The 25,952-nt window shown below is 41.2% G+C and overlaps 2 protein-coding genes across 7 annotated transcripts in view; one reads left to right on the top strand and one right to left on the bottom strand.

Annotated features, from left to right (window-relative positions):
• KBTBD12 (kelch repeat and BTB domain containing 12) overlaps positions 1-25,952 on the bottom strand; it is a 43,142-nt gene that overhangs the window by 7,420 nt on the left and 9,770 nt on the right. For 3 of the 4 annotated variants that reach the window (XM_051788927.1, XM_051788929.1, XM_051788928.1), the window contains exons 2-5: positions 24,361-25,495; positions 23,123-23,393; positions 19,869-20,019; positions 8,009-8,206 (exon numbers count right to left, since the gene is read on the bottom strand). In XM_051788927.1, the coding sequence (XP_051644887.1) occupies positions 8,009-8,206; positions 19,869-20,019; positions 23,123-23,393; positions 24,361-25,430 (1,690 nt within the window). In that variant the 5' untranslated portion in view covers positions 25,431-25,495. The remainder of the gene's footprint in view (positions 1-8,008; positions 8,207-19,868; positions 20,020-23,122; positions 23,394-24,360; positions 25,496-25,952) is intronic. The other variant, XM_051788930.1, reaches the window with a different exon arrangement.
• MGLL (monoglyceride lipase) overlaps positions 4,624-25,952 on the top strand; it is a 106,373-nt gene continuing 85,044 nt past the window's right edge. The window contains exons 1-2 of one of the 3 annotated variants that reach the window (XM_051788932.1): positions 4,624-4,695; positions 8,308-8,437. In XM_051788932.1, the coding sequence (XP_051644892.1) occupies positions 8,419-8,437 (19 nt within the window). In that variant the 5' untranslated portion in view covers positions 4,624-4,695; positions 8,308-8,418. Of the gene's footprint in view, positions 4,696-7,910; positions 8,034-8,070; positions 8,220-8,307; positions 8,438-25,952 lie in introns of those variants that run through there. The other 2 variants (XM_051788934.1, XM_051788933.1) reach the window with 2 other exon arrangements.

The following is a 25,952-nucleotide window of genomic DNA, read 5'->3' as shown; positions in this document are numbered from 1 at the left end:
AAACCACACCAAACCTGTAGCAAACTGTTACCTCTCTGCTCTGCTCTTTCCATGGAAAAAAGCACTTGTACATCACAAGGTGCTTGCCAGTTCCCAAACAGTCCTCGAAATGCTTACTCAGGTGTTTCTTTCACTGGTTTCCCAGTTCTTGACACATAAAGTCACCCCAGAGTTGCCTTGAAGCAGTTCAGCCTCCACTATTCATTTGTACCTGTTTTTTCATGCCATTATCTGTACCAAAGAATGATTTCAAACATATGGGACTAGCCTCTGCTACTTATCTTTCTCACCACTAATAGCTGCTTTCATGATTACAAGATGCAGAGTTAGGTGACCTGGGAATTCATGTTTGTGTTGCAATGGGATAAAAGTGCATTTAGATCATTACCACCAGATGTCCTGGCTCCTCATTTGCAGTAGGAAAAATAATAAGTTCATCAAGTCTGTGGCCTTCAATCCCATTTGTGTATGTGAGCTGCCCCCAAACTCCACCAGTGTAACACAGGCAGCACCCCTCATGGGGTCGAGGACATCCATCATCTGTGCCTGTGGGCAGAAGCAGGCAGAGAATACACAGGAGAGGGAACTTGGCTGTTTAACATGCTGGCCAGCCTTCATGATGTGAAGTACCAAGGCAGTGTGTCCCACCAGACACAGCCAAAACTGGGAGGAAGGTTACTGTTTTCAGAGCACCTGCATGGAGTAAGGTAAGATATTCACTCTCATAGAGAGGTCCTCTATCCTCCTGCTCTGCTGTGTAATTCTTCGGGATCATAGTTTCATAATCCACCCATTTACTCACAAATCAGTGTTTTAAAAAACATATATAAAGAACTGGATGGTCTATGGAAGGAAACTTCTAATTCAGTTACTTCAACTGTTTTTCTTGATTGATTGATCCAGCTACCTCAGCTTTTAAAATCTTTCCAGATTTTGCCTGCAGTTCATAGTCAAGGCCCCTTTCAGACAACCTTACAAGCTGGTCCTGCTTGCACTGCAGGTGATGGCAGGATCACAGGTTACAGAGGCTGTGGGGTCCGTGCTCTGGAAGCCAATGCACCATTCATACGAGTGAAAGCTGCACGATCAGAATAAGAACTGCTGGGCCCAGTCTTTCTGAGATACTGTTTCTAAATGCCTTACAATGGGTTAATACATTATTTATAGATGATATAAAGCATGTTTAGACTGTATGCATGACAGGCAGTTATGAACACAATAGAACATGTCATACACGGCTACAAGCCATGTTTCTAAACAATCTATTGACCTCTTCAGCAATTAATTAAAATGCATTAAAATACCTATTAATCATTCATTAACCCTTTATAAACTATAAATGAGATGTAGCAAGAAGCAGGGCTGAATTGCTAATACCATGCTGCCAGAGAGTGGGTCAGATTTAGATGTGGAACGAGCAGGTGCTGCTCCCCAGCAATTCCCCTGACCTGATTTGGCCTCATTTATGGCAGCACGTTTCCAGCTAATGAGCGGGGTAGATGGGCAGCCCTCCCTGGGCTCACGCTGGTGCTGGGGGAGAATTCGGTGAAAGGTCAAGAAGCACTTTTTGGGGGTGGACTCGGCGCACGGGCTGGAGAGCCGTGGCAATGCCCGCGGCACAGCAGCCAGCCAGGAGCAGATTTCTGTGCTGAGCAAAACACAGGGGCTCTGAACCCCTTGCACTGGTGGGAATATTTATTCAAATGGTAACAACTGTGGGTAGGAGAGCTTTAATTATTCATCAGTGCTCAGTAAATTTTAACAGAGGGAAACGAACAGTGCTGCAGATAGGCAGCCCGGGGTTTGCACCTCTGCTTTATTTAGCTGGGAACATGGGAAGGTGCTGGAGAAACAGGTTTTGTTCCAATCTCTCAACCCTCAAACTTCACAAGTGCAGTATTTACTGTGCCAGACTTCTTAATATGTCTATATTTAATTTGATTCCAGTAATGTTCCATAACCACTATAATAAAAAACAAGCACTAGAACAATTCTCCATCTAAATCACATAATGGAGGAGACTAAGGGGAACAGCTTTTATAGGAGATTAGTTGAAAGAAATAACTATTAAGCTAGTCCACTGTCAGGAGTGCATGGTGTGGAGATGCAAACTCATTAGCTCAGCTGGAACACAGTAATTACTACACAGTTCTGCACTGCTGCAAGCAGAGCTGCTTCTATTCCAATGCATGGATTGCAGTTTATGTAAATGAGGCAGAAGATGCTAGAAAATTAATCCAGGGTAACTATTAATTTTTTTTTTTTTTTTAAGAATCAGAATTACACAGTTAGTAGGACCCAGTATCACTATCATCTGTCTTGGCTAACAGTTGCAAACACAAAATTGAGATTCCTGCATAGATAATTTTTACCTTTACCCTTCCTCTAACTGTAACAACACTTAAATGAAAAATAAATTTCTACTTGATATCACTAAGTAAATAACAAAATGGAGTTGAGCAGCTCTTGTCCTGTGGCTTGTTGCTTGGGAGAAGAGACCAAAGCCCACCTGCCTAAAATCTCCTTTCAGGTAGTTGCAGAGAGTCGTGTCCCTCCTGAGCCTCTTTGCTCCAGGCTAAGCAGCCCCAGTTCCCTCAGTCACTCCTCATCAGATTTGTGCTCCAGCCCCTTCTCCAGCTCCATTGCCTTTCTCTGGACATACTCCAGCACCTCAATGTGCATCTTGTTGTGAACACAGAATTCAAGGTGCTGCCTCACCAGCACAGGGGGGCAGTCACTGCCCTGGTCCTACTGGCCATGCTATAGCTGATACAAACCAGGATGCATCAAGTTAAAAAACAAAAATCCAAGTCTGTATTTCAATTTCTTACTTCAAATCTATGAGACAGGCAGTTGTACCAACCTCCATAATCTGAAACTAAAGCTACAACCCTGAGACACAGGCTATGAGATCTGTATTTGTGCAGCAACAACAGAAAGTCAACAAACACCTGCCTCTGAAAGTGACAGTGACAGCAGACGACATGGTCCCAGCAAATAGGCACACCCCCTTGCCTTCATTATTTTCACCAGAAAAAAAAAAAAATTTATAATGCTCAGAAGCAGTCCAAAAGAAAGGGAACCCAATATGGTAGGCATTTTATAAGGGTGTAATTCTGCATACCTGCTCCCCCCTCCTTCAGGGAGCCACACTAATGAGGCTCCTTCTGCCAGGCACAGGGGAATGTCAGTAGCTGCCAGACTGTGCAGGTGACAGGTTTTAGTTCGATGCAAAGGAAATCAAACATGTCAACAAAAACACTGTACAGTCAGACTGCAAAGGCTGGTTTAAAATCCATAGTTACAGTAGGAAATGTGGCAGTGTATTTTAGCAGTTAGTGGAAAGCTGCTGGTCGTTTGCACACTGAGCCCTGCTGAGTACTCATACTAGGGATAATGTTTCCACTCTACAGCACTATAAACTAATGGACAAAATCAGCCATTTAAAACATGTCTGATTATCCTGATGAATGCTAGAACATTGCTGAAAAATGACAACATTCACGACACAATGCTACATGAGCTGGAGCTGACACAAGCAGATTAATGGTTCCTGTTTGACATAGCAGTTTTAGTAGAAAATGAGCTAATTTGTATAAACTACTGGCTAACAGATGAAGTTTTGCAAGTCTTGCTAAGGAGAAAAATTCAGAACAAGAATTGCTCTTTTTGGGTAGTTATAGTGACTGTAAGAGCATACAACATTCATCAGCTAGTGATACAACACAGAGGTCTCAGGGGTGTTTGTACCATCAAACCATAGACACCAACATCCTGACGTGTTTGGCTTAGGTAAGCCAGGTTAGAACCCCTCATACTCTGATCAAAACACAAAGCTTTAAGAGACAAGAGAGCTCCTCAGGGTTCTGAATTGCCTTCTGGTCTTTCAGAGTAGATGTAAAGCACCGAGGACTTGAATATGTCTCTGAAGTGTCTGTTCTTCTCCATCTGCTGCAGGAAGCCTGGGGTCACTAAGGTCTTAGTGTAGGCACTGCAGAGAAGTGTCTAAGCTTCAGCTGAATCAAACCCCTTTCCTCTTTCATGGGCAGGCTTTGAGCAAGCTTCTAAGGAAGCCTTACAAGCTTTACCAACACACCTCAACATTGAACAACAGTTCAGAGGAAGCTTGAGCACACTTTGGAGCTCACTCATCTTTTAGAAAGACTGCTATTGGTACTTTCAGCTGGCCAAGCTGACTTTCCTCTCGAGTAGCTGCAGGTTTTCTTCCTCTGCTCACAGGGGAACTGTTCAGGCTGCACCACTTGTCCTCCCTTCAAGCAGACAAAGATTTGTGAGAGGCAATATATACAGAACAGGAATCCTACCATCACAAGAATTCAGCTGTCACATGAGACTCAGAAAAGATGGTAGCTCAGCAGTATTGACCTTATCATCCAAATTTAAGGCCCTTTGAGCAGTTGACAGCTGCTTTTCAGCATTGTGTACAGCATCTCGGGACTCTAATAATCCACTGGGACTGGACTTGGCTGCTCTTGGGAGCCAGTCAGACAAGCAAGGGGTGTTTCCAGGCCCAGTTGAGGGTAATTTAAATAGCTCAAGGGAGTGCTGGGAGCAGGAGCAGCCAGGCAGGGGGTAGCACAGCAGTTTGCAGGGCAGTTGGCACGACAGTTTGCCCGGCAGTTTGCACAGGCACGGCGAGCAGGAAGGGCACGGCCATTCTGCCAGCTCTTGCTGGTGGGTTTTGTGATAGGTGTGTGGGGGGTTTTCGTGGTTTTTGTTTGGCTGGTTTGGATTTTTGGTGTTTTGGTTTTGGGGTTTTGTTCCCTCCCCCCAACTTGACTAGATCCAGCAATGGTTTACAAACGATCAAAAGCCATTGCTGCTGCAGCTGCTGCCAGCAGGAGAGTGCTGACCCAGGCAGAACCCCCCAGGGAGGACACAGCAGTCCAGGTCACCAGCTGCAGGGACTGTCTGAGCCTGGCATTAGCACCAGAGGACAGTGCAAAAGACACCCTCATAAGGTGTGATCAGGAGAATGATCTGCTCTGTTCAGTGGCAGAGACTAAGGAAGAAGTGGAAAGGCTAAGGAGTATTAGGGAGAGTGAAAGGGCACAGTCTTAAGCTGTGCCAGGGGAGGTTTAGGTTAGACATTAAGAAGATGTTCTTTACAGAGGGAGTGATTGAGTGTTGGAATGGGCTGCCCAGGGACATGGTAGAGTCACCGTCCCTGGAGGTATTTGAGAAGAGACTGGATGTGGCATCAGTGCCATGGTCTAGTAGACAAGATGATGTTAGGTGAAAGGTTGGACTTGATCTCAGAGGTCTTTTCCAACCTAGTTGATTCTGTGATTTAGGTCTATAGCCATGCAGAAAGGCATATAGAGCATGATACATACCAGTAAAATTAAGATGCAACAGTCTTTTGCGGGCTAAATTTCACACTGCTGGATCAAGAGTGGGTTTAAGCACATGCAAAGGCAAATTGAGGCTGAAGAGTTTGGAACAGACCTATAGTATACAAGGGGTTGGTTTCAGCCCCTTAGGCTAAGACTTTTCACTGCAGCAATAATTTTGGCTTATTTGCTCTTGTTTGGATTGTTTGCTTTTGTTTGTTTTGTTTTTTTTTCTCTGAAGCACTTTTTCTTGAATGTTCCCAGCAGCCCTTTAGCGTTCAGCAGGCAGAAAACCCAAAGACTACAGCTGTGCTTTCAGCTTGTTCCAAGAACTCCACTTGGTTGAAGCTAAATTACAATGTTTTGTAAAACTGGAATATCCTCTCTTGGTTGCATTCCTCATAAAAACCAAAGTGACATGCCAAGAAGCCCAAAAGACTAAAACCAAACAAGCACATTCTAAAATAACCCTGTCTGCTACTAAAGCAGTAGCAGCACATGCTGTTCTGTACCTTGAAGCTGCTGAGCAGCTGTAACTGTGAAAATGCAGAATCAAGCCACCCTTCCCAAGCTCCCATATGACAGTAACAACCATCTCTCACTCCACCCTTCATCCCTAAAGAGCACATCAGGCAAGAGCCCTTTCTAGCACACAAAGCAGATGGGATCAGGAAGAGAGGCCAGCTAGGTAATCTCTTCAGGTTCAACATATGGCCTGCACTCATCTTTTTCTTCGTAATGGTAGCTAGAAGCTGCTACTGTTGTCAAGATTTAGAAAGCCCTTTTCCTTTAATAACTGGAAAGTCACATTAAGAAGCCCATCTTTAAGGCACAGAGGTTCCTCTCAACTCCTCAAATATGTGGTTATACCTGATTTACAGTTGACAGTGAGAATCTTATTTTGGCTCCCCTGTTAATAGGCACCATAACATCTAACAACACAATCATATGCTACTTCTTTACAGGTATACAGAACACACACATAGGGGGTCAGAATTCAAGTTGCACAGGTAACTGCAAAACTGGCATTTTCTAACTTTGACTTCTTGTTTTTCAATCTAAATAACTGTATTAGTGCAGGAGAGTTCTACACATAATTATATAGATTGTAATAGTAGAGTGAGGAATTGGGACCCCATTGAGCTGTCATTATTCAAACATACAAAAGATGGCCTTCCTGAAATCCACAGCAGGACTTTCAAACTCTCCCAGAACAACCACTCTTTATACGACTCAGTGACAGAACATGGTGGTATTGTACAGAAAGTGTTTTTATGGCTCTGAAGCTTCCCTAGTCAGAAAAATCTCATATTAATCTCTTAGTCATCTTGAACAAAATTGCTTAATTTCTCAATGATAATGATCATAGAGTCATAGAATTGTTTAGGGTGGAAAAGATCTTTAAGATCATCCAGTCCAACCACTAACCCGGTGCTACCAAGCCCACCACTAAACCAAGTGCCTAAAATTCACATCCACACATCTTTTATATCCCTCCAGGGATGGTGACTCAACCACTTCCCTTTATCAGCCTTTTGAGATTTGTACCCACTAACTTTAGACTTTTTCATAATATTGCTGAGAAAAAGACAACTATGGTGGCACTATGGAAACACAGTGATGTGTCATAACCATAATTGCTCTGAAGTCACACAACTTCTATCAGAGATGACAGGAGAACAAGCCTGTTAGAAGCTGACAAACAATTGTTTTCAGGAAGCAGCTTCCTCAAACAGCGCCAATAAACGGGTTAGAAAGCAAGATGTGAACTAGCTGATGAAAATCATAATTCTAAAATAACAGTGGCTTTATGTTTAGAGGTTGTTATACAAGTCAATGGAACTGGAATAGGAAGTGCAATAGGAAGACATCACCCAGTGATACCACGTGGCCATTCCTGGACAACAGTGAGCCTGACATGACATTTATTAGTAGTGGATAATGCATCTGTGCTGTTCCTTTCTCCTAGAAAGAAATTAGGGTAGCAGCTCTATGTAGCAGAAGAGTTTAAGTGTGCCTAAACTTGTGACTCTTTGCATTTATAATGAAAAAAAATAATGGTTATAAGCACTGGAGATTTAGAAAGAGCTGAGCACAGTTGGAAGGAAGAAGAAAAAAAGAAGAAAGGTGTCCATGAGGCTAGGATTATTTAAAATCACCAGATCTGGAACTTTAGTCTGTTTGCATCTCAATTCCCTACGCAGAGTACTCATTAAATACACAATCTTTTTCAACAGCAATAACAAAAATCATGTAAGTAAATAGGCAGAGATAGAGTGGCAAAGGACAGATGGACAGAGCCTTAACATTCAACAAATATGCCCAAATTCTTTAATGTCCATGAAACACTAAGCTCCTGATCTGTAGCTCTGGATATAAATCCAGAATAATTCTACTGAGGTTTTAGATTTGGAGAGGTTTAGTGCATATTGGAAACATCCTTAAATGTTCATGTTTTGTTAAGGAAAAAAGCAAAGGTTAAACAGAACACAATTCATATTGACACTAGGGGTTGGCAGTCCAAAGGGCAGAATCATGTTTGTGATTCCAGGGCATGCCTGTGCCACCTGATAGGGTTGATCAGTCATCAGATCAGTCTGTATCCTGTGAAAGTGACTTTAACTACACAAGGAATATCGGACTCATTTTAGTACCTGCTCCATGAAATCCTCCACAAAGGTACAGCTTCCCTTCCACACAACCTGCACTGGTAGAGTTTGTTCGTAAGGACAGAAGAGGAGAAGGCATAGGAGGTCCATCTCTCCAAAAGTCTCCATCAGGGTTATAAATCTCCACTGCATCAAGACATTTCCGAGTCTGTCCTCTGTCATAACCAAGGCACCCAATTCCTCCTGCAAAATATATGTAGGTCAAATGTAGTCCCACATTCTTCTGAAAAATACATTGCTGGCTGCATTTTCTGTTCTCATCTCCCTCTCTTTTCCTTTTGCAGCTTCAGAAGTTTGTGAGGAAGTAAACTTAAAGCAGAAGCTACTGCATATTATCTACAGACACCGAAGCAAGATCCTTTTTGAAGTCTTGTATCCAAATAAGGACAAGCAGCATGTCTTCAAAACACAAAGGTATTTTGTTTTGTTTTCTCCCCTTATAGTAGAAATTGTCATAATTACTTGTTTTGTTTGCTGGACAAATTGTAATGGATCAAAAACTATTTTTCAAATACCCTCAGTGGATTTGACCCTCACACATGTTAACCAACAATCATTTCCCTTTGTTGGTTAGTTTTCCTCAATAAAAGAAAAATATAACACCTATTTCTTAAGGCAAATCGACTTCCAGAAACACAGGAATGCCAACCAAGTTATATGCAACAGTATTACTGTGGAAGGGTTAATTAGGGTGCTTGAAGGCAGTGTGCAGGATTAAAACAAATCCCAGTTTTCTTTGGCTGGGACATACTGCAACAGGCTGCAGATATACCTGAAATATAAGTGTGTGCTGGAAACACTAAAAAAATCAGTGTAAACACTGTCTTCCCAAATCCCTTCAAGCGATCAAATCCAGATTTTGAATTCACAGCCTCTGGTTCTCCAGAATTAATATGCTGATGTACCCACACAGGTTTTCCATCTGTGCCAATGGACACAATACCCGTAATGAGCACTGATGGTGTGCTGAAGGGGTTCTTTTGTGCATGTGTGTGTATGTGACCACTTTTAAATATAAAATGACTGCAATATGCAAGCAATTTCCACATGAAGGCTAGCATCCCAGATACACGTGTAGGACTGCTCAGTTGTGGAAATCCAAAGTGCATTGTGTGGCATGTAATTATGCCCTTGCATATGCAAAAGGAAACGACTGCAAGTGCAACCTGTGCAAGGCTGGTGCAGCTGCTTTTAAAATATATTGCCCCTAGAATGCTGTTAAGCTGGTCTGTCAGAGAAAACAGCCCCTAGTGGTGCTCCAAGTTTTACTTGCATATGGTTTTCCCTCTACATCTTAAAACTGTGTTATTTTTTATAACCTTTTTGCATTCTCCAAAGGTGTTTGCAAGAGGGAACTACATATAAATGGGGACCACAATGCTCCAAACACTGTATTTCTGATCTGTATTTTAGAGTCAGGTAAAGATAAAATCAGTTAACTCTGAGCAGCAAAAGTAAAACCAAATTCAGTATTCTTTATCATCAGCAGGAAGTTTTCCTCTGGCTGAAGTTAGCAATATTTGATTTTGTTCAATATTTGAATTTGGAAACCTTAACTGAGTTGGGTTTTGAGCTCCTTTTCCATGCACATAAAATCTTTACTTGCCTCAATACCTACCAGCAAGGTCCTAGCAGTTTGGTACCCCTTAGTGTTTGCTTGAACTAGGCTGGCATCCATATGCACTTGGTATTAGCTTAACACCCTCAACTAGGCAGTATTTGCTCTGATGGGCTCCTCCTCTGAGGCTTGATTCACCTAAGAGACCTGGGGTAGGGATTAATTGTGGTCATGGAATTTTGCTAATCATTTCCATGCCAAAAAGGGAAGCATCACCCCACTTAGCCTTTCTCATGATGGAGTCTCACTGAGCTGTTCCTTGGGGCTATTTAGAAACAAAAATAATTTTCAGACTTCAGATGTTTACTTATTGTATTGTTCTCTATGAAAAAAGCATTATCCTCTTCTATGTAGTATTTTCCACTACTCCTTAATGACTTATAAGAGAGGTGCTACTCTTAGGACAGGACACTATTCTCCTAAATTTATCAAGGAAACTTTTAAGAGCTAATAAAAATGTTTAACTGATAAATATTTAATTGATTGCTTATCTCACAGGCTTTCTGATTCTACAGCATCCATTGGTATAATCAAAGATTACAGAATGCAAGACAATTTGCTACCAGGGCATGTACAGTCTACAGAGTGCAGTGTAATGCAGAGAGGATTCTCAAGGCAGTTTTAACTGGGAACTAATAGTATTAAAGCTCCCCACAGGCTAATTTGACCCCTTCAAAAGACAGCTTTGTGGTGCCAAAACCAGATTGCTGCTGGTTATCAAGCTGGGTTTTTTAAAATTAGCCCAGGTGTTACTGTACCCCACTGAAGAATATGCACTCACCCACCCACAAGAAAAGTCTTCATTTGAAAAATGAAAGAGCTTCTTGTTCAATCAGAGGAATGAATGGCACCAGTTAGGGAATGCATGCAGCGTGTCAAAAAACAATAGTTCTGCTGATTGCCTCAATATTTCAGCAGGGAGGGGAAGGTGAACAAAATAGCCCAGAACTAGGAGGATAATAGCTGCTTATTTCTTCATGTATTTTTATTGTAATTTTCTAAATAGAGTAACTGTAGGGCAAGGTAACCTCAGAAAGAACACAAATAATCAGGTACAAAACTGATACAGCAGTCAATGGCTTTTCGCAAAAAAAATCCCAACCATTACTTGTAAATGAAGACATTCAGCTGCTAGTCCAGGGGAGCCATCAGCAAACATTTTTCATATATAGCCATTAGGAAAGTAATTTTCCAGGGCCTATTAAAGCACCTTTTAAATAAATTTCAGAGCAACCATATTCTCAAGCACTTATGAAACCTTCATTGGATAGTTTAAGCAACTTATATTTAACCTCCTTTATTCCTGTCATTATCAGAGACAGCCCTGAATACACAAAATATCTCCCTTTTATGTAAACCCTGCACAGCTATTTCAGCTAAATTAAATTTTATATTCAATTTACAAGGGCAAAGCTCAGTTCTCAGAAAAAAAAAAAAAGGAAAAATCAGAGCAGAATAAAGTTTAATTTTCAAGCTTAGAAAAATAGCAATCTGAAAAACAAGAAATCAAGAACCTCAACCTCCTCTTGTAAAGCAATTCTAACATTAAAATATTGTTCACAAGGAATATGAGGATATTAAGCTCTATGAGCTCTGTTTTGCTGTGTTCACAGATGCACTAGCTGAGAAGTGCTCCTCTGAGACAATATAATTTTTCCTCTATGGAAACTGATGTCTCAGGACTCTTTCCAAAGAAATTAATACACAAATCAGGAAAAAAAAAAAAACTCAAATTTAAATCAATTCACATTGACAACCAACTGGAGGAATATCACTTTTACCAGGCTATTCATCATGTACAATGTAGAATTTAAATTGGCAGAAAAAAAAAGCTTTCTGTGTCAGACAACTCAGGCCACTTTCTGATCCATCATTGAAGACTGCAGATAACCCTGTTCCACAGGCTTCTTCATTTAGATTTAGGAAACCATTAAGAGGGCAAGTGGAGACGTAGAGAATTGCAGTTAAGACCACTAAGATTGTCTTATCTCATATTCTCTGGGTAAAGCAGCAGAACAACTGAGCTCATACTCCTACAGGAACCTCTACATGAAATGGGGGTAAGCTTCAGGAAGCTAAGGCAGGGTGCAGAAAGAGGACAGAGGTGCTTAGGTCATTTGAGGAAGACTCTTGTACCAAATGACCTGTCAGCAGTGCATGGTATACTTGCAATTGTACCTTAAACCACCCAGAGCTATAGATAGGGTCATTTAAACACACCTGCTGTGGTCACGGCCTCCTGGGAGCCCCAGCAGGTGTGCCAAGGGCAGCAGTGGCTATTTCCATGGCCATGGTCTGGAATTTATGCTGGGGAGGGTCCCTCATTAACCCACATTCACAAACAGAGTAGGTGAATTCAACACCACCTGGCTTAGTTCCCTGCATAAAGCCCAGTTACATGTCCTTTGTGCAGGGGAGATGGATTTCTCACTTGGAGTTTCGAACATTTTTGTCATTTTCACATTGATCACACAAGAGGATTTAATCACAGAGCTCAGACTTCTCCTCCTGTCCCTTCCAAATGCACCCTTTCAACACTTTAAGCTTTTTACATTATGCATTTTCCCTAGGAGATATTTCAGATGCCACCGAAGGACTAAAAAAGCCAGTGAAGCCACCTTTGTGTTCCCAAATCCATTAATGCTTGAGAGCTTTCTATATCACGCTCGGATGAGTCTGCAATCAAACACACTTTCAAGGGCACTCTGTAAGCAGTGATTCTAATGGACTTTAAATTTAACATGAAGCTCCATTAGTAAAATAAATATATAAATAAAATACATGATCTTTATTAAGAAATCAGGATTGAGAAGACAAGTCTTTGATGCAGGAAGGCAAGGCGGGGTAGGTGATGTGATTAGTACATCTTCAGAATCTCAATGAGGCACAGTTCTGTGCTGTGCTCTACCCACACACTGCTCATAGCTGGCTGAAGGCAAAGCACACAGTTTTGGCTCAGGTCAGCTGCATCCCTGGCCCCACGCTCGTCTGAGAACACCAAAGGCAATTTGATCCACATCGGCTCTAATAACAGCACACCCTTCCAGCACTTAAGGGGAAATATCTATAAAAGATGGTGAAGTGGTAAAGAGTCACTGGTAATGATTAGTTCAGCAGGTGCAAAGGCAATATTTCTATAGGAGTGAGCCTGACATGCAGCTGAGCTACAACTTATAGGGAACATTCCTACCCACGTGCACCCAGTGACTTCACCAATGTCACTGATACTTGTAAAAGCAGGCACAGAGCAATTGCACTTCTAAGGCACATCCACACCAAACTCTTTTGCAATGAAATTTCCCAGGCAACTGGGTGCAACAAGGATAATTTTCTTTCCTACAGGAAAACCACACAGCTCCAAGTCTAGATTGCTCTTTGCATAGACAGAACCGCTGACCAAAAGTACACCTACAAGGTGGTTTGGGGTCCAGATAGAACTGAAAAGAGCTCTCTATTGAGACTTGGCAGCAGATTTCATACCACTTTATTTGGTTCCCCTACTAACAGGCACCTGAAGTTAGACTACAGTACAGTCTCTCAGCCAGAGCAATATACCAGAGAACAACTAGAGCAAAGCTGTTTTCAAAAGGAAGGTGACTCAGGTAACAAACTCACCATCAGGACACAGCTCCACAGAACCAGGGACAGGCAATTGCAGAAGGTCCCACCAGCAGCTGTCAGGCAAAGACAAGGCTACAAGGAAGCACTGACTTCCCAGGCCTGTGTTTAAATGGTGCTCCTGGACCTATGGGCAGAGGGCGTGGGTGGAGGCCCCAGGTGATGCTGATCAAGATGATCAAGACCTATTAGTGCCCTCAGGGCACAGACATTGTTATTCTTTATCATATAGTCAAGTCCTCAGATCATAATACCAAGGAATGTGTGTTCTTACTACTGCCTCTGAATTTTTATCAAAGGAACCTGGGGAATGGGTAAAAAAAAAAAAAAAAAGAAGTAATTCTCCAACAAGCAAATGAAATCCAGCTTTGCCTCCTGTAAAATAATTCACTATTAAATCGATCTCTGGAATGCACAATGGATTTAATAGTGCTAATCTCTTAGGTAACGTTTCCCTTCATTAACAGCACTCAAGCTGAGTCTCAGCAGTTGCATTTCTCTCTCTCTCTCCCTGCAAAGCGGGGCTGCATAGCTAGTTTCTCAGAGAATGAGGGAGCCATAAAGCCCTGGCAGGCACATCCAAAGATGAAACCGAGGAGCACTGTCATTCTTTACTAACCCAGAGCACAGCAGATGAGGTAATGCAGCTTGTAGAAGACGTGAGGGCAAAAGATTGATTAGAAGCAGGGCTGAAAAAAACCCAGATGATTGTCTTCCTAAACATGGCCAGTGTTTTGGATCCAGCTCCATTTCTCATGAATTGCCTTTTTCTGATTTCTTTTGATAGTCTCAAAGGGTGTAGAGAGCATTTCTGATCTAATCTATCAGACCAATTTTTTGCCTGTTTTTGTTCCTCCCTGCACACTAAGGAGGCTGTTGCACAGGTATAACAGAGCAGAATCAGGCCCATAAGCTGCTACTTGTCACAAGTCCAAAGCATATTTATAAATAGACAGGTTTATTTTTGAAGAAGTTGTTATTCAAATGCACAGTTAATACTCAAGCATGAAAGCTAAAATGTCTCCTTCCAGCCTCTCCCACACACACTTTCTTTTCCAGAGAAACCCCAAAGTACATATTCCAATAAGCATTTTATGATTGAGACATTCAGTATTTAATTGAACTTCATTTGACTGCTTAAAATTTTTGAAAGAAGCTCACAACAAGAACACAGGGAGAAAAAAACCAAGTTGTAAGAGGTGGGATGCCAGGCTGAGGAGGATAACTGAAAATTCTTTGGTTTCTAAATCTTCCCTAATAGGATTTCTCATTTAAATCCTTCTATACATTCTTATTTATAAGGTAGAAATTATATAATGATAAAAGCAACATATGGTTAAGGATGTCATGGTGATACAACATCTTTTACCAGTGACCTGTATTTCAGAGACAGGGGTTCTACTGAGTGTGTTTCAACATGAAGTAATGAATATGGCATTCAGATGGATTCATTTGGATAAATTTTCCTAATTTGTATGTTGGCTGTGATAAGTTTTCAGAGACCTGGTTGGAAAGGATGTTTTTTTAAGGGAGAGATTAAAATGCATGACCTTAAATAAAGCCCTCCCATCTGGTTTTCTTCCAAAAGTGTCTCAATTGCCTCTGTCATTAAGAACACAATACTGCTCTTTCTTGGGCTTTCCAACGAATATAGTTATGTTCCTGGGAAAATATGGAGAGAAAGAGCTGAGACCAGTCAAATGAGATGAATAGGAGAAAGGATTTTGAGCCTTAGGAAATGCTGTTCATTTACTTATGAGGATTATGTATGGTGTATAAATAGCATGAGATTCTCTAGGAACATTACACAACAAACAGACAATTACATTGCAGGACTGCTGATTAAGACACACGGTACAGGTTCCTGAACAATGCTATTACTCAGACCAAAAACTCTAATCTATCTCTCATTTTCCTTCCATCAGTGTGACTCTGGAATAATTCCATTTAAGTCATTAGGGTTTTACATGCTGAAGCTGCAATTAGGCTGGGAAGAGGTTTTGGACAGTGACTACATACTCTCTGTTCTGTGCCAATAGGACTTCTCAGAAATTAACACTTCAAAGGCTAAGCATCAGATTCTGATCTGGGTTAGAATAAAATGAGCCTGACACCACACAGTTGACATTAGCAGACTACTTAGTACAGATTTACACCTGCATGCATGAAAGCAAAAATTGGACTTGTCTGTCAAAGAAACTGCTACTGCACCTTATTCAAAGCTAGCATTACGTATCTTCTTTCTGCTTCATATTTATGATAGAAATTACTTTCGTACATCAGGGATATTAGAGAGGATCAACTTTCTCTGCAGTGATTTTTTGTTTCTGTTCTAGAGTCCTCAATGTGCTGACACCTGTATAAGTTATGTAGAAAGACAGAGATCCTGCTGGAAAGAGCTGACACAATTACATCACTTAACGACTTTTGTTTCCAAGACTTGCTGGAAAAAATTCTCATCTCTCTGCAACACTGCTTTATATACCCAGCTAGAGCTATCTATGTCTTTATTTCATGTTTTTATTTTTGGGAAGCAGGGCTTGGTCCTGAAGACATACTGAAGATATCTCACTTTTACCCTTTCACCTGTTTCCTTTTAGCCTCTCTCCCTTTCCTTCCTCTGTCCCCAGCAGCCCCCAGTGGATCTTCTTAGCTGGGTGCAGACTGCAGGAGGCCCGTGGAGACAGTGCACCCCATGAGGAACAAGTATGATATGAGAAGTGGGGGAGGCCATTCTATGATTCTGAATGGCCCCTTCACTGAGTGTCCCCTCAGTGGGGATGTTAGATGTTCAAGTTCTGTGCATACAGACTTCACCATGGGGAACCCCCATTTGGAGTGAGGAGGGGGATCAATAGCAGTGGTAGAGACTCCGCAAAAGCCTCCCTCTCATCTATAGCACAAAAGCTTAGTCATTGTGCCTGAGTGCAGACATCTCTGAGCCACTACATGAGAACAACCTCTCCTCTTCAGAATGCGTCTTTTTGCACAAATCACCCTTGACAGCATCTTTCTAGACTCCCAGAGTGCTCAACACCCTTTATGAAGCAGGGTGATGTCCAAAGGATCCACAGCTTTGAGGAGCCTGCTACGCTTTTACTGCCCTCATGACAGTTGCTATTCTTTGCTCTGTCACTGTCAACCTCTGTTCTTTCCATTGCCATTCTCTCCTGAATGTCATCTGCATGATCAAGTACCACATCAACCAGATTAAGAACATTTTCACTGCTTTCCTTTCGATGTCACTAATCTCCCATTCACCTGGCTGGGGTTACTATCACAATTCTTTCCAAAGGAAAACTGGACCCACCTGACAGCCCAGCAACCTGACAACTCACAAGGTAACAAGAATTTGTCACCATGGATAAACTGTGGAATGTTGCTTTTCTGTGTGACGTTCTAATTACAGTTGGCAAGTGTGAGTTTACAGCTGGATATGAGGCCATGTGTGATAGCAGCAGAGTAAGATGTCAATGTCATGACTGTATCACTGTTTCCAAACAAAGTTTGTTTGGAAATTGCTCCATCATTTTGAGAGGCCTTGGAAAATGCTTTAATGTCTTCCACAGAGTTTTCAGATTGTGATGGTTAGCATTTACCAACTACATTGTCTTCTTAATTTTAACAGATAAATCTCCATTTCCACGCTTACTCTTACAGATGGATTTAAACCAGAATATTCAAAGACAGAATTTGTTAACAAATCATTTTTGGCTCAGTGTCAGGCATGTTTTTCAATTTAAAATATAGTTGTAATATTATTTGATTTCCTAAGAAAACAAGACTTATGCAATTACCCTCACTACATGTGTGTTCTCTATCTGCACTTACATTAATTTCTTTGCCTTTCATAGCTTTTGTGCCAGTTGCCCAGTTTCGACTAAATTTTGCAGATTGATGGATGTTGAAGTCCTCACGAGGTCTGTGAAAACAGGCAATCAGGAGTTTGCAAAAGCAGCCCAGACCTCGGTCAAAATGTCTTCTCTGCAACTGATATTCCTGCTACCTGATAGTAACTCATTCGTGTCTGCACATGCTGCAGTTACACCTTGAGAAGATGGAGCATCAGAAGGGAGGCAGGCTCCGAAATGTAATGGTAAAAATAGCCCAATCTTTCTCAAAAATCTGCTCCCTGGAGCAGCGTGTGAGCTTAGTTACCCTTGGTATAAATCACAAGCAAGTTTGTCCATTACAGTGAAATTACCCCAGATTTACACTGTCAAAACTGAGAACAAACACTGCCTTTATGAATGCTTAACTAGATTTAGTGGCAAGAGTGAAGGGTCCACTGCAGCAAACTGTTAATCTCAGCATTAAGTGCGTTGGTTCCCTTAGGAATAGCCTGGAATAAGGAGTGCCATGGGAAGGTATGTGAACCAACAAAGTGATGGAGACAGGTCAAGAGCCCGTTACAGCCCATGTGCATATTTGATTGTTAGCAAAGATTTTCTCACACATACACAAAAATTATTGGTATTGGCTAACATGTAAGAAAGAATTCACGTCAGTGTTCAGCTCCCTGAATACAGCAACACTGCCAGCTATAGATACAAAACCAAGGCTTTTTATTTTTTTAACATTAGCAAAATGCTTCTGCAGGTCTGTGAGACCATGAACTTGCCTCAATGCCATTTAAACAGGCACTTTTCAGATTTAATGCTGTGCTTTGTGTTTAATCTGTACATTTCATTACTGTAATTGTTCAGATATGCTTCTTGCTTTGTGAGATTTGAGAGAAGAAAATGGATGCAGTTTTCCCTATTAGCCACTCTTTTTCCCTGTCTCAGTGTCAGGCTTGCTGTGAAGAAGACTGTCAATTTGTTTTATCACATGCATCCCAAGGCGGCTCCTTTTTTTGCTCCCTGACTCTCTTGTGTCATCACAGTGTTCAAGGTCTTGATCTTGGAGCACTGTCTTACTGAAATGCATGAATGCAGCCTTTCTCTTCCCAACTATTCCAACTGCTTCTTCTGCCCCATTAGAGCATCAATGTCAGTATAAATAATTATATATATTTAACCTTTTACAAAGGATGGAGTTTCCACATTTCTGAAGCACCTTTGAACCTGGGCAGCCAACACTCTTATTATTTAACAGCACACTGACATTCTCTATCACTAACCTTTGACAATAATGATATGATTTTCTGGTTGCAAAACTCTCTTTTCCATATGGGCTCCTTTCACCCTTCCTCCTGGTTGTGACTATGGGCCTCTCTCAAGACACTTAAGAGAAAGAAGTTTCTCTAAAAGAAGACAGATTAAAGCCACTTTTTTCTTCTACTTCAAAGATGCTTTTCTTACATACACCCCCTGCAAAACACTTTCTGTATTACATGCAGGGAACAAGCTCTGCTTTATCCACATTATATAACAACCCAGACAAAAACAGAACACCCCATGCAGGAGGTGTATTATGTTGATAAGACTGTATTTTTTGTTCACTTTGATAAGCTTGTAAGCAGGAATAGTTTGAAGTAGAAGGGATTGAAACGTCCCAAGGTACTGATGAGATTGCTGCCTTCTTCATGTGTGATGCTGCCCATGAGACCACAGGAGCACGGAAGGGTGTGAATCACTCACAGCCCACTTGTGGATTACTGGACTGTATGAGTTTTCCCCTCACTTCTCCAAGAACTTTCCAGTCACACATCTGCCTATAATCCCTCTCTCTGTTACTTGGACACCTCTCTGACTCCTATTCCCCTTCTAAGATGCCCCTTTTAACTTTTTCCCAATATCTGCAATGCCTTTCTTCTATATCTGCCTTTCCCTGGCTTATATCTTTGTTTTCTCTTCAGAAAAATCCCTTGCTTGCCACCTTCTGAGCTGTTTGCCAGTGTTCATAAACAGGTGATGTTCTCTCTGTTAGCCTGTACATAGGCTGGGATGGGACCAGGAAGAATGGTCTTTGGGAAAAGGGTCCTTTTATGGATTTACTGCAGAACTGAGGAACATGGGTGGGAATCATTTGGGACAAAAGATTTTGGGGTAGGAGATTATTGAACTTTTTCACACGAATCAATATTTTTGGTCAAAATTCTGTTTTGAAACAAAAAAATGGAAAAGATTCAGTCAAAAAATGACAAAATGAGAGATTTAAGTTTTCAAAAGAATGCACTGTGTTGAGGTGGGTGGAAAAGAAAGATTTGTTGAGTTTTATCAGGATATAGAAATAATTTTGGTTTTGATTTGGAGATTCAAATTTTCTTTATCCTTGTGCCATTCTTTCATGGTGCTGAGTATGTTCCTTAGCTGTTCAGTGCTCACTTGTGAAATGATCCTTAGAAGGCTTCTCTACTCACCTTTTAAAATTCATTACTATTTATAACACACACTGATACCCTAAAGAAAAGTAGCTTAAAAAGTTAAGTGTCTTTGTTTCATTAATCCAGAACACTAAACATTCACTTAACTTAAGCTACCTCAATCAAAGCAGGAAGAAATAATGAGGGGAACAGACAACTTTAGAAAAATACCACCCATTTAGTCCAGCGTTCTTTGTCCTACAGTACATAACAAAGGGTGAGATATTTCACTTCACAGAGGCAAACTGCTGGAAAGAAGAAAAAGTCATGGTACTATCTGTTAAAAATCTGTTTCCTCTTACCCAAGACATAAATTTCCCCGCTGACTACGGCTGTGCTGAAGCGGTACTTGGAGTACTTCATTGGAGCTCCTTCCGTCCATTTGTCTTGGCCCGGGTCGTACCGAAACGTTCTGTTACTTAATCGATCCGGCTCATCGTCAGGCAGATCCATCTGTATGAAATATGACAGCCATATAATAATACAACATTTGGAGCCCTCTGCACATGCCTGCATGCAATTAATCACAGCAGACAGCTCGGCAGATAAATAGCATAAACACATCAATTATAGCCGCAGGGGATTGTACTCCCCAGGGTTTAACAGCACCCGTGGCTTGTGGCTGGGAGTCTGCTGTAGAAGGCAAAGGAATAAGTGGGCATCTATATTCTGCAGCAATAAAGCTGAGGGTTTGGGTAATAGCAATACATTCATGGTCCCAGCTCGGGAAGAATGTACCCCTTTCACAAGGCTGCTGTACAGTCTTAATTATAATGAGGGAAAACCAGTCGATCTTTTTTTTTTCTTGCTGAATGTTGAAATTTATTCCCACTGTTACTCAGACCATACCATGAGTCTCAGTGAGGTACTTTCCTGGCCTTTTTCAGGCCTATATAGACACATAACTTATTCTAATAAACATTTGCATGTTTATTTAGTCAGTCTACTCACAGTAATGTTGTTCAACTACTGTGACTTTGATGGTTTTCATAATAAGCTCCTAACCCCCTGCAATATCTTTGCTGCCATAATACTCCTTTTATATTCACTCCTACTCCTCTTGTTCTCTCTAATCTTCTTCCCCCTTCTCTGCCTGTCTCATATGATGCAGGGAACTCAGATTATGTTTTCTGGGTACAACACCCTTGAATGTAAGCAGTGGGATGTGGGGGGAGGATCCAGAAATATTTTGGGTTGAAAGTTTTCACATAGAGAGAGTGAGAAGGAGAGAACTACTTTGCTTGCTTGTGATGGTGTTATATGTGTTCCTGTTTTTCTTCTTATTTTTCTTTCCCAAAAGACCTTTCCAACACTAATGCCATGGACAAGACAGTAGGAGGCAAACTACAGATTAAACATATAGCCCCTTGGTTACTCCCTGTAAGTGCCCAGGGCAAGTTCATTCTCTGTGGTAAGTGTGAAACACTAATTTATTCACTGAAAGGGGGGTAAGCTGTGTGTTTTCCACACAGACTAAGCATATACTTAGGAGCAGGTACCATTTGACATGCTGTAAATTCATGTCCAAGCTCATTTTTTGTGGTAACTCTTGCCTCGGAGTGCACCCTGTGATCTTTACGTACAGAAAACATAGCTTTCAGCAGCCCTTCTCTGTGTCTCAAGGGTCTGGAACCTTCCTCTCAGCCTCACCGAATGCTTCCTTCTGCTTTAACAGCCCCCAGTTACCGAGACTGGACTTGCCTGGGTTTCTAACTCTGCTGGCACCAATGAGGCCAGACCAAAGCTGAGCGGAGCAGTGTTAATGTGAGCAGAGCCCTTGCCCTCCTAAGCTGTCATTTGATGTCCTGACTTGACTTTGTCTTGTCTTGTTTCAATTACAAAGCCTGAAAGGGAAGGGAACATGTATTTATCTCTGTCCTGTAATGGGCATGTGCACTCAGGGCACTCTGTCAATGCTGTTAGTGTTTGTTCAGGATCGACAGAACATTCAGTGCTGTTCAAACAGAGGGACAACCCCTGCCTCGGAGAGCTCATTTGCTTTCCCAGTGCAGCTGTGGTATCCCCACATACACAATCGCTGCATCTGACAGGAGGAAGATATATAGTACCAGAAGAATTCAGCACCCTGCAGTGCTGGTCTTAAAGCACTTTTTTGAGAGTTTGAGCTAATTTATTCTGATTTGTTCTGGTACACCCTAATCTTGCAAAGCTGTGAGTTTTAATCAATTACTGTTAATTTGCCCATCTCAAACCTATTTATATATAAACTCAGACTCCCATGCATTGTTACTGATAGTACTTGTAGGCAGGTATCCAATTTAGGTGTTTTTTTTAAACCATTCTTGGCTCAATATTCCTGACTTGTGCTTCTAAGCCACTTTCCCCTCTCACAACCTGTTCTGGAAAAAAGCTTAACAAAGCTGGTTGTCTGACTTCAACCCCTATCTTTGTTATATGACATATCTTTCAGTTCAAGTTTTTTTTTTTACAGACAGACTATTTCTACATTAAGTGTTTTCATATTTTAATTCTTTAAATAGTGAGATACCCTTGCTCAGTTGCTTCTGTATCAGAAATACTCTCTGATCTTTCTGTTGTCTCCCTGGGGACTCCTGCACTCAAAATATCCAAAGAGATGGAATTCTTGTTAGCCGAATGCATCTCCCTTTTAAATACTTTAATTTATTTCAAGAGGATACAATCCATTGAATTGTGATGACAGTCTGAACATATTGCTGTCAGCAATGATGATTACAGATGCTCCACTTCATTGTCAAGTAACTGTGGGACCTTATCCTGAACTCTCAAATTTAAACTGCACCAAGCAGTAAATAAAAATGGACTATGCTCTTAAAAAAGATCTTTTGCACTGGGAGCAACTGGAGAGAGCATGCACTGCTCCTGACATCCATCTTCCTTGTAGCACAGTTCTGTATATTTCCTGTACTACCAAACATGTTACCTGTGGCCCTGAAGAAAATTCCTGTAAAAACTTTACATGGCCAAGCAATACAACTGAAACAAATTAATGGTTTGGTTAAAGGACTCTGTTTTCCAGAGAATGCTTTGACTTTTCATTTAAAATGTAATATAATTAAAATCGAATAAATTAACTTTAGTTAACCAAGAAAGCTTCCTGAGAAATTGAGGTGAACTTTAAATGTCATATATAAATCTGTCCCTGAAGTGTACCCGTGTACATGCTTTTTGAAGACAGGGCACAGTTAAAGGTGCCTGTATAATTAAATACCATTATTTATGATTTCTGGAAAAATTAAGAAGATGGTAAATAAGGAATAGAAAGGCTGGAACCCATGATGACACAGGAGATATATTTTAAACTCTTGCTTACTGTGCACATCTCTATAAATAAAGAACTGCCCTTCCTGAAGTTGGTATTTATATCAAGGATGTCACAGATGGATATTGTTCTTCCTCACCCTGTTTGGTTTTCCTACAAAAGACCAAAGGAATGTGAGCAGTTTATTCCTCTGTTATCACTGATGTACTTTTCCCATGCAAGAAGCACTGTAAAATGACACAACGCTGCTTGTTAGTGCACAAACCAAACACAGTAACAGGCACATTTCTCAACCTGTGGTGTCCATCCACCCAGCACGTACAGCTTGTTCTTCACTGTCACCACCACATGGCATGCCAATGGTATTGGAAGAGGTGCCGTGCCTCTCCAGGTGCCTTGCTCCATGGAATACTTCTCCACACAGTTTGTGACCAGATACTGATTTTTCACTTTCATTTGCCCTCCTATTACGTAGAGGTCGTTGTGGACAGTGCCCAGTGCGTAGAGCTCACGGAGCTGAGTGGTGCACAGGCTGTGCCAAAACTGGTTTCCTCGCTGGTGGTATCTGTAGGAAAATCCAGAGTTGTAAATGCCCTGGTTCACTGAAGTCCCATCAGCTTATCTGGAAGCATTACCCCTGTAATCATCAATGTTTGCTCAGACAATATCACAATGGCAAGAGGAGCTTTCTCCTTCACAGAGGAGTTATAAAATTGAGCCCAATGTTAGCAAGATCAAGCATTTTTAGTGTGAGGAATTCTAGGTGTCCTTTCAAAGATATTTGACCCTAATTAAGGTAAGAAGCCCCTTATTTCTGCATGTGGTGCTCAATCACAGTTTCCAATGAAGTTAGTGGGAAGACAGAGAGCTCAACTCTGCTGAAAATAAGGCTACTTCAGCTGACTCAGTATGGATTTATTTCCTTAAAAATTTAGGCATTTGTATTTGAAAATGCTGCCACCATTTTAAAGTTTTATCTTTAATCCAGAAAATGTCTGGTTTTCTTTAAAATAGATGCATCTGAAAAAGACATGAGTAAAAGCAGAATGAGGGTTTAGAGATATCAAACATTATCTTTAATCTTTGAAGTGCTATCATCAACATTAACAGAGAATTAAGTTTTCTCTGTCTTACTGGACTCATTGGGTCATTTGCTTGCCTCATTTCCATCTGCCAGTGACCTAGAAAAGAAGTACCCTTGGAAAACATTGAGATTTGAGTAAGGAGAATATAAAATCCACATGCATTGATCTAATCAAGCTCATTTAAACAGAGAGAGAAAGAGTAAATCCATAAGAATAAATCCTCTATCTTTCAGGAGAAAATGCATCAAGATTTGGTTGTATGTATATAATTCAGTGATACGAAAATAAATTGTGACAGACTGATTAAGGTAATCAAAATCTCTGGTAAAAAATAATTTCAAGGAAAGAACGCTTTGTCTAATGGACTTTTTTTTTTTTGTCCCCAGAAACATTATTTAGATTTAAAATTTTTAAATAATCAGGGATTTTCTGACAGAAGGTACACACCTATAAATTTCAATGTTCCTGGTCTTTTGTCTAGACATTTTGACGGCGCTTGCCTCTCCTGCCACAATGATATCATTTTTCTCAGTGACAACACCAGTACAAACACATCCTAAACCCTCTCCATACTTTGGAGAGGAAATGAAGTAAGTCTTTCGTGTTGCAGGAGCGTAACAAAAACTGGCATCAGCATAGCTACCATGTCTGGACCTAATACCAAGGGAATTGTTGCCGATGCAGAGCAAGAGATCAGTGGTTTCCATGCCATATCGCAGGCTGAGGGAAGGGTGGCTGGATAGTTTGATGGTTTTCAGTGCTTCCTCAAACATGTCATTGCATTCTGAATTGCACAGAATCATTGTGTTCCTTTTCCGGGCTTCCACAAGAAAGGAAGGGCTGATGAGTACCAGTCTCACTTGCTTGAGGAGCTCAATAAGGTGTTCCAAACGTGACTTCCTGCTGTGCTTGACCCATCTAATGACGAGGTCCAGAATGCTCTCCTCCCTGGAAATATTCAGATCATCTGACTTTATGAGAGCCATCAGCTGCTGGAATTCAATCTCTAATATTTCTTCCTGCAAGCTCACCTCAGCAAAATGCTGATACAAGTATTTCCGTGCTTGGTCACACAAATCTTCTGCCCCGATGTGGTTCGCAAAGTAGTAGATGCCCAGACAGTTGGAAGCATCCATGTGGTCCATCATGTACTTCTGGCACATGTTGCAAACATCTTCCATCTGCATGAAATACGCGGCCAGTGCGACAGTCTGCACGTTGTGGTTCGTGAGGAGCAAATCCGCACTGTACATGTAGTGGAGGATCGTGGACACGCTCTCTGCAGAGATGTCATACAGCACCACCTCTCTCTGCGTGCATTCAACCAAGCCACAGGTGAACATGGCTTTGAAATAGGGACTGAAGGCAGCCAGCACCACCTTATGGCAGGGGAATTTCTCACCTTCTGCAATGAGCACAACATCAATTATTTGTGTCGATTCCTTCATTCTCTTTACTTGTTCTAATAAAGTCAAGCTGTGGTGCTGCTTCCTTTTCTCCTCAGCCTTGTGATCCATGGTTGACCTTCAAACTTCCTCTCTTTAGATATCCTCAGAATTCAAGGTCTTCATCGGGAATGTTTCTAGAAATAGAAGCATAACACTGTCAATAGGAACAAATTATTGGGCAAATGAATATTGCTGTTAATATCTAAAGACAGTCATTCTGTAGGGTGTGATATAAATCAGAAATGCACAAAAAGTATGTAAAATTATGGTGAGGTCTCAGGTTCAATATCTCCAAGAAAAAATATAAGAAAAATCAACACTTCTAATGACCTTCAGTATTCAATACCTAACCCCAAGTTTTGTGATTATTTAAAGACAATTATAGACTTCCTTTCAAAGCAGTCATTTTCAATTGCCTTCTCCCTCCTTTCACTGTTGCTGATCCAGAGCCTGTTAAAATTGAGGGAAAGATTTCCCCTGACTTTAATGAACTCTAGATCAGTCCATTAGTCCCTTGGCTACTCAAGTTTTGTCTCTTAGGCACCTGAAGAACATTAGTCCTTGCTTAGTGCTGAAAGTACCTTGTGTTTC

The sequence above is a fragment of the Manacus candei genome, unplaced genomic scaffold, assembly GCF_025592945.1.
Source record: "Manacus candei isolate 608988 ecotype Guabito, Panama unplaced genomic scaffold, ASM2559294v1 h1tg000025l, whole genome shotgun sequence".
Lineage (NCBI taxonomy): Eukaryota > Metazoa > Chordata > Aves > Passeriformes > Pipridae > Manacus > Manacus candei.
This window is presented reverse-complemented; position numbering and strand designations above follow the sequence as displayed.